General features: G+C 36.4%; 1 protein-coding gene across 2 annotated transcripts; it reads left to right on the plus strand.

Annotated features, from left to right (window-relative positions):
• The first annotated feature begins 1,357 nt into the window (after window positions 1-1,357).
• On the plus strand, window positions 1,358-12,756 carry LOC104609154 (DUF21 domain-containing protein At2g14520). Of its 2 annotated transcripts, XM_010275398.3 has the most exons (12): window positions 1,358-1,498; window positions 1,618-2,094; window positions 4,262-4,338; window positions 4,427-4,510; window positions 4,894-5,007; window positions 5,108-5,194; window positions 5,636-5,775; window positions 5,871-5,958; window positions 10,396-10,469; window positions 11,673-11,800; window positions 11,946-12,214; window positions 12,319-12,756. In XM_010275398.3, the coding sequence occupies exons 2-12, from the start codon at window positions 1,917-1,919 to the stop codon at window positions 12,361-12,363; spliced, it is 1,284 nt and encodes a 427-aa protein (XP_010273700.1). In that variant the 5' UTR covers window positions 1,358-1,498; window positions 1,618-1,916; the 3' UTR covers window positions 12,364-12,756. The 2 variants fall into 2 exon arrangements, with proteins under 2 accessions (XP_010273700.1, XP_088743597.1); XM_088887471.1 differs by having other exon boundaries at window positions 1,394-2,094.
• Window positions 12,757-16,312: the final 3,556 nt, after the last annotated feature.

Raw genomic sequence — 16,312 nt, forward strand, 5'->3', positions numbered from 1 at the left:
CAATAAACACTGATGAGACACTTGACACCAAGGTTCAAAATATTGATACGTCTCTACATATAACAAAAGTATATTGGTACTTAAAATAACATGCTTCTATGTTTTTTTTTTATTTAAATTTATTTTTTGGGCCTATTTTAACAATATTTTTTATTAAAAAGAAGCGGTTCCCAAAATACCTATAAATAACATAAAACCACCGATAGGATACGATACGTCCAATATAGTATCAAAATTTTGAACATTGTTTGACACTAGTCACAAACATCATGGGAGTGTAGGAGACAAGTGTAGAAAACACAAGTCGTCCCTATCATCTTACCTCTTACCGGTCATTCACACCTGCTCCATCCAATCGACGTAGCCGGTAATTTTGAACTTCGAACTTCAAAGGAACCATATCGGCTTTCCTCTTTAGTTTTTTTCTTTTTTTTTTTTCTAGGATAAATTGAAATTGCTGCAACATTCCTTACAATTTCTAGTTATTATTTATTACTAAAACCTCTTTCAATAATTGCAATCACCTTTATGAACTTTTGATACAGTTGCACGAAGACCCCTCATTTGTTGGATTTTCCTATTCTCTCTCTCTATATATTTGGTAAAGAAGCCTGTATTTATATTTGATGAATGGGATGAGACCACTACGTTGTGGATATTATACTTTTTCTCTTCATTCATTCATGATAATATACAAAATTACCATTAAAAATTACGGATAAACACAGTAGAAATAGGAGATTATGAGACAAGGATCTGCTTTTCACACCTGATGCCTCACAACCCCTTTATACGCATATCCTCCCATGTATTGAGAATATCTTCCGCACTTATCAATTATTATTCACGGGAGATGTTATCAATGCACGGTGGATGTGCATGTGAGGACTCTATCTTAGTGCATAATAATATGTTACCACCAAAATGCCAGCTGGTTTAGCGGCCTCAGCCGTAATGGCTTGTCACTCAGAGTCAAGATTTATCATCGTAGTCCCATAGAAAGAAAACCATGCGAATACCCTAGGAACACAGCATCTACCCGTACATCGAGGATCTCTCTCATCTTGGGTGACACACACTGCGACGAAAAGTTAGATCTTTCATTTATTTACATTGAGATTGAACGATCTTATCCATTGGATTCTACACCCAACATCCACAGTAGATTCGTACTACCGTATTAGTATTTGCAGATCATCGCTCATTGAAAACATGAAACAACTTGTCTGGCTGTACCCTGTACGATAGTGGGCCACGCCTAATGTATTTTTCCGTTTTTTTTTGAGGGGCTACAGCCTACAGGTTGGTGGCCACGTTCAATGATAACTTGATAAGGATTAAAATGGCCAAGTGTGTGTGTGGTAGCTCAAAGCTCAAACTGCATCTTACAAAAAGCCACGTGTCATCATTGTTTACGAAACCTCTTGCGTCGTCTCGTCGCTGCCAGGAAACTCTCCGTCTATTACTCGGCCGGCGGAACCAGGACACGGCCACACGCGTAGAAATACTGAGACGAGTCTCCTTTTGTCTTTTCCGTTCAGTTCACGCATTACTAATACAGTAATAGTAATACTTCATCACGTCGCTTCCATAACCGACCGCCTCGTTTTTTTACAGCTGACGAAAAGCACACAAACAATTCAACCTCTCTCCCGCGGCATCTCAATCTCGATTCCTGTCCGTAAAAAGCGACTATCAATAAAAGGAACAAAAGAGAAGAAATTCGATAAGTTTCTTTATAACAGGCGAATCTGATTTTTTTTTTTTTTATTGGTGTGGGCTTTGTCAAGTTGCCACTGAAGATCTGAGATAATGGAATTTATCGACGACATCTGGTTATTATAGTTATTGGTGCTTTTAGGGTTCGTCAGATTTGAACTTTGAAGCACGCCAAAGAGGAAGGAGAGCAACGTTGAATGGCTGCAGAGTACCAATGCTGCGAAACGGGGTTCTTTGTTCACATATTGGTGATACTTTTGCTGGTTTTGTTCGCTGGGCTGATGTCCGGACTCACTTTGGGCCTCATGTCCATGAGCCTCGTTGATCTTGAAGTTCTTGCTAAGTCTGGTACTCCCAAGGATCGCAAGCACGCGGGTATTTCCCTTCCTCCATTTTATATATCTTTTGGTTTTGTTTATTGGAATTGTAAAGTTAAGCTTTGTGCGATGTAGTGAGATTTCCTTCCCCCCTTCTCTATCTGTTAACTTTCCCCTTTTCCTTCTTCCTTTCTGTTTATTATTTTTATATACATGGTTAGCGACTTAGCGTCTATCTTTCGTTTTTATACTTCTCGGATAAACTTAAGCATTTTTTTTTTTCGATTCAGAAAATTCCTTAATTACTTAGAAAGCTTTGAATACAAAGCGGTGCGTTCAAAACCCATTCATCTTCAATGTTCGACACGTAGCACCATGCAGCCAAGGCATGAGCTAAAACTTAAGCAATTTTTAGGTGGTAGGAGTTTGTTTCATGGGCGTTTCTTTCCCAACTTATTGGTCCCGATTTTTATACATTCGGGATAACTTCGGACTTCCCTTCCACTGGTTTCTTATTGGAGTTGCTTTCGATTAAAAGAGACTATTTCATTGTCGTGCGCTTGTTCTTTTTTCTCTTTTTATTCCTTTAGATATTTATTTACAATATAAATGGGTCACCATGCTCTTCTCTAACATCCAATTCAATATTAGACACAGTACGGTGTGAGTGAAGGTTCAATCAGCTCTGAACATCTATCATTTCAATTGAACAACTTAGTGAAGTGGTTGATTTGACTTTGAGGCTGTGTACAGTCTTGTCAGAGATGAGAAATGCGCAATTAGCTGGCCTTAAGTTTGAATTGCGTGATTTAACCACCTATGGATTTTCTTAGCATTTTCAGCGAAATCTCTTTATAATTCAAGCAATACACTGTTTTTTGTTTCCATTAGTGTATAGCTATTGGCTGCACACTGAATAGATCTCTACTCATGTATATGATTTTGAATGAACCATCAACCTTCCTTCACGAAAATAACCAAGACATTTGATAAAATCTTTAAAAAGTGTAGTTAACAGTGTGACGGTGAGATGCTAGAAGTTATTTTTTATGTGGATATTTTCTGCTTTTCTTGGCATTGCCAAATTTGTATCATTTGGTTCCTAAGGGTGTTGCTGTTAAAAAGATGCGTTGAGAAGGCATGGGCACTGGTTCATGCATATAGACAAAAAAGAGGAAGCTGAGAAATTATTATTATTATTATTGTTGTTGTTGTTGTTGTTGTTGTTGTTGTTGTTGTTGTTGTTGTTATTGTTGTTATTATTATTATTATTTGTTTAGGTTCTTGTCCGGTTAGAGCACATCTTTCTTCGATGAGGCTTGAATAAACATTTTTTTTATATGTGGGATATGAAAGGATGTCTCTAGAAATTTCAAGTGTTGTTGTTGTTGTTATTGTTATTATTATTATTATTATTATTATTATTTGTTTAGGTTCTTGTCCGGTTAGAGCACATCTTTCTTCGATGAGGCTTGAATAAACATTTTTTTTATATGTGGGATATGAAAGGATGTCTCTAGAAATTTCAAGCTTGAGTTTGTTAGGACATCCCAAGAATTACTGAAGGACAGGAAGATGGATGCTTTTTGTGAATTGGGCCCCATCATATGGAAGTCTTGTTTAGAAGCTGCAATTTGGAGCACATGGAATGGAAGGAATTGGATGGTAGTATTGTCAAGGAGAAATTAAGTTTCCTGCAATCCACGACAGTCTTTTGTTCTGTTCTATTCTATTATTCTTGATTTTTGAAGAAGTTTAAAGGTCCTAATTTTTGCTGGTTATGGTGCCTTTAAGGTCCTAAATATCGATGCAGGCGCATCGGCCTGTATCAGTGCTTTTTTTTATGTTTTATTTATTTATTTTTTTCAAAACTGGTTCAGAGGGATCGGTTTAAGTCCCGGCTACCCTCTGAATCATGGCCTGACCCGATACACCCCCTGTAGGGGCGTATCGGGAAGGCCCTGATATGGGCCAATACGTAACGCTATTTTGAACCTTGGGTGCCATCCTTAGTGGAAAAACTAATTTGTAGTTTTTTACAGTATGGCCAATTTTAAGTGGTTGATTTGTTAGTCTGATGTCTACTGAAACAGTTCTTGCACATATGGGTCATTCACGTTACTTGAACTTATTTCATTTTTTACTTATGGATATTGGTTGATGGTAAGTTTCTCAATACAAGAATAACTGAACATGTTAACAATCTACCACCTTTTTATTGACAGCAAAAATCTTGCCAGTTGTCAAGAAACAGCATTTATTGCTCTGCACCCTACTTATTTACAACGCTGCTGCTATGGAGGTAAAACTATTAAGAATATTCTAAACGGTTCATGGGTGACATGCATCGGAAAAGTATACTTATGTTATAACTTCCCCCTTTTCACCAGGCGCTCCCTATTTTTCTTGATGGTTTGGTTTCAGCTTGGGGTGCTATACTCATTTCAGTGACTTTGATACTTCTGTTTGGTGAGGTGAGGCATCCCTTCTGATTATGTTTGTGTTTGAAATGGTTAGCACTGGTTTCAGGATAATCTGATTGGCAATGCAAGTTTATCAGTACAACCTGTGGTGTACATTTAGAAAATTGATAGAATGAGATCTACAATCAATTAACTTCTAAATTATTGCATTATTTTGCTTGCTTCTTGCACCTAGGAGGTCTCCTAGGTTTACCATCTCATGCATCCCATGTCTTTGCTGACATGAATAGTCCTATTTTAGGAAATTTATTTTATTTTTACCTGTAGCTTCTTTTGTTCTTTCCAACTTAGGAAATTTATGAATAGACTATGAACCTCTTGAAATTTGTGGTTTCATGGGTGTACAAACTGGCCTTATTGGCTTCTGCAAACAGATTATACCACAATCAGTTTGTTCTCGACATGGTTTGGCAATTGGCGCAGCGGTGGCTCCAGTTGTTCGTGTGCTTGTGTGGGTCTGTTACCCGGTTGCATTTCCCATAAGCAAGGTCATTGATGTTAAATTCCCTTACATGAGAAAACTGCTTTATTTTCTATGTTTTTGATCCTAATTAGATTGCTTTTGACTTTCCATGTTTTCTCATCCAGCTCCTAGACTTTTTGTTAGGTGAAGGACATGTGGCTCTTTTCCGTAGAGCTGAATTGAAAACACTAGTCAATTTGCATGGTAATGAGGTATGCAATTTTTTAACCATAAAACACACTTCTTTTGATAAACTTTAGCAACCCTTTAGGTTGCCATCACTTGGGGAAGCTATTTTTATTTTCTTTTCCGTTGTCATATGCCATTACACTGGCAGGGTGGGTTTTAATATAGACATATTCCCTACTTTCACATTAATGTATATAATTGATGGCCAGACAGCAAGGGCTGGCCTTCACTTCATGGGGTGATGGGTACATACTTTTGTATATCATTCTTTTGCAATCAATAGATGCATAGATTTATCCATCAAAAAACTGCAATTGGGAATATTTAGTTTCTATTTGGTGTAGCTGGATACTTAGCATCTCTTCTGTGAATCTTTTCTACCACTTATGCCGCTTTCTATTTCCTGGAGGTTTATACTTTCACTTCAAAATGTTAACGTCATAATTTCCATGACTTGTAATCAGGCTGGGAAAGGTGGGGAGCTCACACATGATGAGACAACAATCATTGCAGGAGCACTTGAGCTCACAGAGAAAACAGCTAGGGATGCCATGACCCCTATATCTGATACTTTTGCCATCGATATTAATGCCAAATTAGACAAGTAAGTTTCTGGCGTCAAAAGTTCAAGATAATCAAATTATCTTTTATGAGTTCTTTTTGTATTGAGGTTGCAGTTAATACTTATTATTTGCACAGGGATCTCATGAAGTTGATCTTGGAGAAAGGGCATAGCAGAGTGCCAGTATACTATGAGCAATCTACAAACATAATTGGGCTTATTCTGGTAATTGCTTAATTTTGTTTGAAAACTTAACGATAAGTGGTACTGATGTTGTTTCTGGTATGTAATATTGATGAACCGCATGTTATATGATGAGAAAAGAAAATTGAAGACGTTTAGGTATTACTTGATGCATGGTTTATTTTCTTTTATTTTATCCCATATACTTTTTTATCTCTTATATCCCCTCCAGAAAAAAATCCCATTGTCTGCTGTAAAGAATCTTTATTGTTTCTATGGTTATGGTACAAGAGAAAATTCTCTGTAGTTCATTATTTGCCCATCTAAAGGGAAGCCTAGTGAACAAGGCTTTCCACCTCTTGGATTCAAGTTTGTTGTGATTACTTGAATTCCTCATCTAACTTAGATTTATTATTCATTGAATCAAGGGGATTCTGAACTTGAATTCAACCAAAAATCTTATCATCAAAGTTCAACTTGAACTTGAGAACAATGAATCTACATATTTCTTTGTAAATAATTACTGGAATTAAGTAACAGGGAAAGAAGACAACAAAAAACCATGTATACAAGTTCTGAATGAAAGGATCAAACTTTCCTTGATATTAACTCCAATCTCCATTTGCATCAATGTTCCCTTCTCTCTACCACTAACTTTCTTTGCAAATTGTCTCAAATGAGCTGTTCAATGCAGAAAACCAACAAGCCATTAGCCTATCAAAATCACATGCTTGAATTGAAAATGGAACCAGTTGATCCACAGACAAGCAAATCCAACATGGAAAGACCAAAACAATTATTCTGTTCTCTCTTTTCTCAACTAAATTGAAGGAAAAACAGATAAAGAAATTGATGTCACAAAATACAAAACCCTAACTCCAGAAACAAATCACAAACAAAAGTTTGAGAACAAAAATCCAATTAGAGATTATTGATAAAAAAAAATCCAATTAGATAATATCTTCAGATTACTGAGAACAAATCTTGGAATTTGGGCTTGTAGATTTGGGTGGATTTCTTTTCTGTACAGAGTTTGATACATCTGGCAACTCTCATCACTTCTCCCCTGTGGTACCCAGACTTTTCATTTTAATGCAATTTCTCATGTTGGGGACATGGCTTGGAATTTGTGTCCTCTGGATACTAAGTTTTTGATTTGATTGGGCAAGTGCCACTTAATTGGACATCAAACCAACATAAATTATTCTTTGGTATGGTCAAAATAAATATTGGAAATTGAAGCTTGAAGGTATCAAATTTCCAATGAGGATGCCCTTTAAACCTTATAACATGTGGATTTTCTATACACTTATTTTTGGGTTTTCAAATTTCATGGTGCAATCTCTCTCTCTCTCTCTCTCTGATTCTATTTCTACCTCGACAGCTTGAGGTCAGTCAAATCTGACTCCTAGATGCATGCTTGCAGGCCCTGCACCAAAGTCCATGTAATATAGCTTCTGACAATCTTTTTTCTCATGTGGAAGTGGCTAAACAATTAGGGTTTTGGGTTGAATATTAGCATTGTGTTTATAAAAGTTACCATAATCATGGAGAAAACAAAAAGGAGCATTTATTGAATTGGGGCACCTTTTTGCAAATGCAAAAAGGAAGGGGGTCTAGGCCTAGGAAACATAGAACTAGAGGACAAGGCTTTGTTAGGTAAATGGTTGTGGTGGTTTCCCCTGGAACTGAATCATTTGTGGAAGCAAGTAATTCAGAGTATTCATGGTCTAAAGGAAAATGGCTGGGATGCTGGATTGAATGGAACGGCTGCCTTATTAACACCATGGAAACCAATTTCAGGTCTGCTGCCTTGCTTCTTGACTTTTATAAGGTATGAACTCTTTTCTGGGGACAAAATTAGATTTTGGGAAGATCTGTGGTGGGGTAATGCTCTCTTAAAAGAAAAATTCCCCTTGTTGTACCTGCTTTCTTCTTTTAAAAAATAAAACTGTCTCTCAGCTTGTGTCCTTTTCTTCTAGTGGGCTTTCCTGGAATTTTGGGTTTAGATGTAACTTGAGGGAAGATTCCCTTGTGCATAGAGTTAATAGACTATTTGGAAGGTGTTTTTTGGATCTTCCAAAGCTTGATGCCAGAGTTTGATCCCCTTGTTCTTCTGGTCTTTTTTCTTGCTCTTCCTTCTTTGAGTCCCTTTCCTCTCGTGACCTTGCCCCTACTTTTCCAGTGAAAGAGGTGTGGAGTGGACCTGTTCCACCCAAGGTGAGGGCTTTTTTCTTGGAGTTTTTTTTTTTTGGACTAAAAAATAAACACTTGTGAGACCCTTCAAAAGAAAAAACCCAATTGGTGCTTATCTCCTTACATCTGTCTTCTCTGCAATGCAAATGGGGAAACTTCTTTTTTACTTATCTCTTGCTCTTTTATGGCTGGTATTTGGGAGTGGTTTTCCACTCTAGTTAGGTGCAGGTGGACTCCTCCCAATGATTTGCTGTCGATTTTCAGCAGCAATTTCCTTAACCCACCTACAAGGAGAGAAAAGATACTGTGGAGATGTTCTAGAGCTGATATTTTATGGATGATTTGGGAGGAAAGAAATGGGAGGCTTTCTCAAGAGAAGGCTCAAAACAGAAGAGTAACCATTGACCTCATAACAGTGACAGTGGCACATTAGGTGAAGACTTTTAAGTCTTTTTAGATCTTTCACCACTGATGATATTATTAGGAATTGGGGGCTGATAAGCAACCTCTTCCTTTACCAGAGTGCCTGTTCAACCTAGTTAGGAACCCCTACACACTTGCTAATTAAGCTCAATTTTGACGGCTGCAGTAGAGGCAAGCCTAGAACTTCTGGTATAGGAGTTCTCAAAAATGCTGATGGGAGCATCCTTGGTCTATTTTCTGGTCCAGCTGGTCATGGAAATGCAATTAGAGCAGAAATTTTAGCTGTCCTATAGGGCCTAAAGCTGGCCAAGAGGAATAATTGCACCAACATTATTGTTGAAGGGGACTCTAAAGTGGTGGTGAATTGGGTTAGGCAAGCTGAGAGGTGCCCTTGGGAGTACAGACACATTCTGAGAGAGATCTCTGAAGTCTGAACTCAAAAGAAACAAAGTTATAGCTGTTCGATGGGTTTACAAATCTGCAAGTGGATTGGCAGATGGCTTGGCCAGACAAGGGGTAGAAAAAGAATCTATTCTGGGGAGATGGGACTCTTTCCTGACATGTAAGTATCCCTACTATGGGGTTTGACTTGTAACTGCTGCTTGGGAGATGGTTTTTTGTTCTTTCTGTTTCTTTTTATTGGTTCTTGGTCATCTCAATCTCTGGGATGACTGAATTCTTGTACTATTTTCAGCTTCTTTAATGATTCCTTTTTGTTATTCATATAAAAAAGCTTACCATATTTTTACATTTAATGGTGGATGCGGCCTTTTGTTGAGTGGAACAGCTAAACAGGGATTCCACCCCCATCTAGTTGTGGTAAGGCATTATTGAGTTCAGCTTAGTATTCTTTACTCTCGAAATGAAAATTATGTATACATAAAACCAATATATAAAGTATTATTTTAAATGTAAATACAATGATATATAATTAGATCATATCTTTATCATATCAAGTATAGTTATGTCTGATTAGTAAATCAATAATGTTTCACTATCCACATTCGATCTGATTGACTTGAAAGGATGTGCAACTTGATTGGGTTTAATTCAGACCAGATTCATTGACAGCCTAGCTTATATCATTCAATATTAGAAACTAGGCTTACTTTTTTTTTGATAAGTGAAATAAAACTCCTAACAAAAACCAGCAACAGAGGGTTCAATACAAGCAAGAGGGCTGTCCTATTTGATCACATCTACATCCAAATATTTCATCAGCTAGGCTAAGGAATGAACAGCCTGATTAAACAACCTAGCAATAAAGCTAAACTTAACAGTCATAAAACAAGAACATAAATCCTGAATTCTGTCCACCCATGCAGAAGCTTCCCAAGGGAGGGAAGGGGAACCTGTGCACAAAAAATCCACTACATTTTTTTGCATCAGAAAGGACCAAAATAGAGTTCCAGTTGTGTTCTTTAGCATAAAGTAAGACAGAATAGATGGCAAAAAGCTCAGCCACCACACTTGAACAAAAACACTAATTTTCTCTCATAGGAAAGTTCTGTTAGAATCAAACATACAAATTCCACAAGAAACTAGGCTTACTTTATCAAACATTTCTCAAGGGAAACTGGAAACTTTTTCTGATTAAAATGTAACTTGCATTTAGTTGTGTTACCAACATCTAAGCTCTCTACAATTTAAGAACTAAAGTATTGGCCTTGTGTTCTTTTGCAGTCAACTGTTCTGTCCATGTGTTTATACCCTTTGATTAGTATGGTTTGGAAAGCATGAATTCTTCACTTGTTGTTGTACTGAACCATTCTTATTTCCCCATTCTTGTGAATAACTTTTTTTTTTTAAATTTTTACCACTTTGTGCATGCTTGTTTTAACTTCTTGTTGTAAATTGTAGGTAAAGAATCTATTGACCATTAATCCTGCAGATGAATTGCCTGTTAAGACTGTTACTATTCGCAGGATTCCTAGGTAAGCTAGCTTGGTCAAGGAAAAGTCTTATTATTATTATTATTATTATTATTATGACCTATCAAAAAAAAAAAGCTAGGATTCTTTTTTCACTGTACAGTGAAGAAAATGGGTTGCATCTTTTCATACTGTTTTCTGAAATATGTTTTGGATTTGAGTTAAACCATGAAGGGAGAAACCTCATCCTAAACGGACTTTCTTTGGAGGTTTCTAATTAATTCAATTCAGTCTGTCTTGGCTTTTCTCATGCCATCATGTGTTTTCTGTCCTTATCTTTTGGCATGTGAATTACACAAAAATCTTTATTTAGTCCTGATTCTATATGCTAGGAGAAATTCCCCTTTAGGTATTTTTTTACTCTATTTATGTACTGCTCATCGTTGTTTGATTTTTCTATATGTAGGTTATCTTGATTTGGCTTTTCCAGATTTTTAAGACATGATTTTTCTCCTTGTTCATATTGATAAAAAAAAAAGATTTTTCTCCTTGTTCATTGTGAGATGCCATATTTATTAGGTATAATTTAGGAGAATAACAAGTGGGACCAGTGTTTTTTCGAATGGTCTTTATTGGTTTACTGTACCTGTTGTCTTCATTTTTTATATTTCCATTTAAGTCATGTGTAAGAGCTCAATGTTTAATATGGACATAAAGGGCCTCTTACTTGATCATCTGCAAGTCTTGTTAACAAAAAATAATTTATCAATAAGATGGAAAGAATAATACCCTATCATAGAATATAGGTGGATACTAGCATCATTTGCTTGGCTGTCATGGAGCCTAGATATATTATTGCCCCATAACACCACTGTATTTGCCCCCCCCCCCCTACCGGACATAATTATTGCCCATCTCATTGAAACAAGGTGTGCAAGAGGATTAGTTTTCAATGAGATGGTTGGTGCTAGGATGTCATTAACAATTTAAGGTAATGTTCACATTTTTATCTGTTGTTTATGGGAAGCTGGAGATGTGGAATGGAAGGGCTTAGTAAACTCAGAGTCCTTCCAGTAATGTAGCCATAATTGACAGTGAGAAGGATGATCTGGTTGTCTCAGGTGAGAAAATCTGAGAGTTGGTTCATTACTGTACACTGTTTGTCTTCTCCCTTGGCAGCCTTTCTATCTGATAAAGCAAGCTTGTCTGCTTTTGACAAACATCCTAAATTCTATTAACTGAAGTTTCTGGATGGATTTGTTTTAGAGTTCCAGAGGACATGCCTCTATATGATATCTTGAATGAGTTTCAGAAAGGTCACAGCCATATGGCTATTGTCATGAGAAAACATGAGAACACAGTCGGGCAGCAAGTCAGCAAGTCTCCAGTCGATGGTAAGCATATGGTGCTGTGGAGTGCCCTTTTCTCTATGTTTCTATTTTCATGCAACATGGTTACTGGTGTGAAGGATTATAGTCCGCCTTCCCAACCAAAAAAGTAAAGAAGGTTGGTTTCTTTTGTTATATTATTATTACACAGATAGAGTGCAAGATGTAAGGGTGGACATCGATGGTGAAAGGCAACCCCAAGAGAAAAGCTTAAAAAGCAAGAGGTCTCTCCAGAAGAGGAAGAGTTTTCCTAACAGCACAAACAATTCAAATCGGGGTACTCCAAGGAGCAAGAGGTGGCAGAAGGATATCTACTCGGAAGTCTTGCAGATTGATGACAACCCTCTACCAAAGCTCAATGAGGAAGAGGAAGCCATTGGAATAATAACAATGGAAGATGTCATTGAAGAGCTCTTACAGGTGTGGAAGAACAAACACTACGATTTTAATGAAAAGATTATTCTTTTCTTTTTAAATTTCAGGCTTTAACTTGTTACTGTGAACCTGGTTTTGTAAATGTGCAGGAGGAAATCTATGATGAGACAGATCATCACGGTGAAGACTTATAGCACGTATACAAAAGCTACATGCTAGACATTTTACATTAAAAAGTTGAACGGCTTTTGTTCCATGGGTAATGGGGATAGCTGCAAGAGTAAGGAGAAGTTCTAAGCTAGTGAAATGTTTGTAATTGTAGATGACCACAGGCTTGTAATGTAATGATATCATAGTGATGGGAAAGAAAATTATGTATATGATTTGTTGATTTGTTATATATTTTGGGTCTGGAAATTAGGGCAAAAACATGAATGATATTATAGGGGAAGAGGGTAGGATTTTCCCTCCCTACAAAGATGTCATAATCCTTATGAAAAGGGGCTAAAATAAGAACCATCCTTTCGATTGTATTGTACTTGTACGCAATATAGAGCTAAAAACACGAGTGCTCTTTCGTCTGCAAATTCCGTCTCATTTTTTAGGTTTTCATTTGGTTTATCTGATATATTGGCGGAAAAATTTTGGCTGCGTAAATTGGATAGCCTAGGCTTTCAAGTTTCAACAGTCCGGACTCCGGATCACCTGCCAACAAAATACGTTCCAACACCTTACCATCATCCAACACCGCATATCTCATGCATTGTAGGTCCCATTTTATAGTGAGATGTGTGGTGTCAGATCAAGTTAATGACAGGAGATCTCAACTCTCTCCCCATATAACATGTCATTGTTCGTTTGGGAGGATATTCACGCAACGGCTTCTGGTGTTGCAACTTGAAGTCTTGAAGCCCAAATACACTTAAAATTGAGCTGAGAAATTGGTTTTCTGTTGATGCTAATTTTGGTAGCTTATTCGAAGCGGGCCAATCAATGCAAGCTCAATTAACACCTAGGCCCTCCCTTAGTTATAGTCTTTGTCACTTGTGTAGTAAGTAGTATTGGCTCTTCATGCACTGCTGGTGAATTTATGTATTGTGGAAGGCAGGGAGACGAATCATGCAATGAGAGCCGATAACATTTATTTTGTTGTGGTGATTACAAGCAGATTTTAGGTTACACGTACTTGGGCAAGGTTCCAAACTATGGGGATTGCGTGATAATATCAGAGAAAATTTGAAGAAACTGGTGGAATGATCAGGGGCATGTCAGGAAAATTCATATAAATCTCACATCTACATCAATGTCACTAAATTTAAGACAGATGATTATAAATAGGCAAAATCAGTGTTTTAAGACTTGGCTCCGACCAGATGGTTGGACCGTGAAAACCAGGAATGGGTGGCCTTTTTGAGTTCCAGTTAAATGATGGTTTTGGTGGGTTGGACGGGTAAACTGGGATCTAGAGAGTATTCCGGCTTTTACTCTGGTCCCAGTCTTAAAACATTGGGCAAAATCTATGGTGCATGAACTGCACCGTGAAGCAAACATGCAAACTAGTGATGATAAAACAGCACATCACAATTGACATCTTTGAAATTGTTAAAAGTCTTGTGGGTAAGTACACCTTGTGAAACCTGAAAGAATGAAAGGTAGATAACTATTGTAATGTATTTAACATGATTGGTTGAATCTTGATTTAACATGCAACATAATATTTATAAATGCAACAATTTTTTTTTATTTTTTTAATTTTTTGGCAAGCAACTGATTCATTAAAAATCACAAAGAACAGAACACGAATACAAACACAAATATTAACAAAGAGGAAATAAAGAAAAAAACAGAAAAGAAAAACACCACGACTAAGCCTAAGAACTGAAACCCTGTTTTATTACAAACAGGAACCACCTAGGAAGAAAAATTCTTAGGGGGTGTTTTTTTTTTTTGGGTTTTGAGAGAGGGAAATGTTGGTAAATGGGATTTTGATTTCTATTGACCAAGAAACCCATGTTCTGTGGGGATTAGAGAAAGTTTATTTTCCTGGATAAATGATACCCATCTCCTAAATGGGTAAATAACTTTACCACCTAGGGGAAAACTTGCCAACACTTGAATGGGACAAAAATGCCCATTTTAATCATGAATTGTTATGACTAAAATGGTCATTACCTTATTTACATGGGAAGTAAAAGAACATATTCACTTACCCAAATAAGTCTTTCCCAATCGGGTAGTGCATTTACCCGGATAAATAACTTACTGAAAAACGAATGGGCCTTAATCTAACTGAACAGGAAAAACCAAATTGGGCCAAACGGTGCATTGCATTGTTAGCTTCCCTGGGGCACCAGCAAAAAACTACCTCTAAAGCACAGCACAGGTCCAAGATATCTTCTTTGATAAAAGTAAGTTCTGATGGGCATTCCACAGAGGAATCAGACAATAAGTTCACCATCTGGAGACAGTCAGACTCCACCTTAAGTCGATCGAAACCACCGGTCTTCGCAAAAGATAAAGCTTCCAAAATTGCCAAGGCTTCTGAATCAAAGGTGAAGATGCCAGCAACAATTGAACTCTAGTAAATAAGGTATATACATGTAAGAAATATTGTGTGAAATAACAGCCTAACTGATAATAATGATATTATATAACTTTACCAATACTGTGTTCATCAATGTTTCAACTCAATTTATTAAAAGCTTGATAAGACGCTTTAAATGTGATAATAAATGATAAACAAGTACTTAATTAGGAGACCTAGAACCATATGAAACAATTATAAATTAATAAGTGCAAAAATAGATTGACACACTATTTATACATGTGAACAATTAATTTATTGGCCATAATATATTAAGTTGTGCAATTTGAAGTCCACTTAATCTTAAAATGCTATTGCTAGCTAATGGAAATATTTACAAATTACCACGTGTTAAACCATTAACATGATATCCTTCCTTTCAAATTAAACTAATAGTTAATAAATAAAACATATATAGCTTTAATGTAAAAACATATATTAAATCCATAAAAATGTTATATGATACATAAATCTAAGATACAATTCATGTACTAGTAAATCTTAAGTACTACAATAAATTTTTATATATTTATAATTACAATATACTTAAAAACAGTATAAGTTTTATATAATGATGAATCCATGAATTTAAAGTTTTATTTTCTGTTATTTTCCTATTATTCTCTGTTTAACTTTAATCTATTACTTTATGTTATTTCAAATTAACATTGTCATTGTGGTTATCCTTTTCTTTTAATTATTTTGATTGAACAGATGTTAGGGTCAAAAAATTACTTCTGTGTAAGACAACCAACAATTGGGTAGGTCTTAATAATTAGTGAAACTATCAAGGTATAAAGGGTGTCTTAGTAAATGAACAAACGACTTTCCAAATGAGATATGTGTCCTACTCTCACATATACATGTACCAATGTAATGAAACACCTCTTACACGTTTTAGCTTAGTGAAATAAGGGCAGGGGAAATGTGCAAAAGATCCATGACACTCTTCACGTCACGAGCTAATAAAGGGATAAATTACAAAGACCCCCATAATATAGGGTCAGTGACAAAGATCCTCTGAACTTTTACTAGGTAACAAATACCCCCATCTGTTAGAGTTTCATCAGTTAATTTGGAAAAAGATACTCATTTAACTAGGGGGACTCAGGGGATCCATTCCCCCCTCCCCGTGGCCTAGAAATCCCCATTTATATTACCCCCATCCTTGTATATTTTCCAACTTCCCAACCTCCACTCCAATGGTTGGCGCCCCTAATGGCCCATCCATGTTTGTTCTCCCCCCTTCCTATCTATCTTAGGTTTTGCCCCCCTTTAAAAATTCCTATCTCCACTCCTACATTTAGCTATTTAAAGTTTTTTAGATCCGCAAGCTACATTTTCCTTATTTATTTGAATGATTAGTTTACTAAATATAATTTTGAAGTCTTCTCGGTTTCTCTAATAGATCTTTACATATTTTTTATTGGATTCAATATTCATATGAAACGATAGAGGTTTCTTTTAGATAGGTATAAATTTAAGGGTTTTTTTTTTTTTTGGTTTTTCTTGGTTTATAGGAGAAAGGAGTGGATAGGATTAAATGTAAAATTAAGTTT

Source organism: Nelumbo nucifera, chromosome 5 (genome assembly GCF_055504915.1).
Source record: "Nelumbo nucifera cultivar China Antique chromosome 5, China Antique-T2T, whole genome shotgun sequence".
Taxonomy (NCBI): Eukaryota; Viridiplantae; Streptophyta; class Magnoliopsida; order Proteales; family Nelumbonaceae; genus Nelumbo; species Nelumbo nucifera.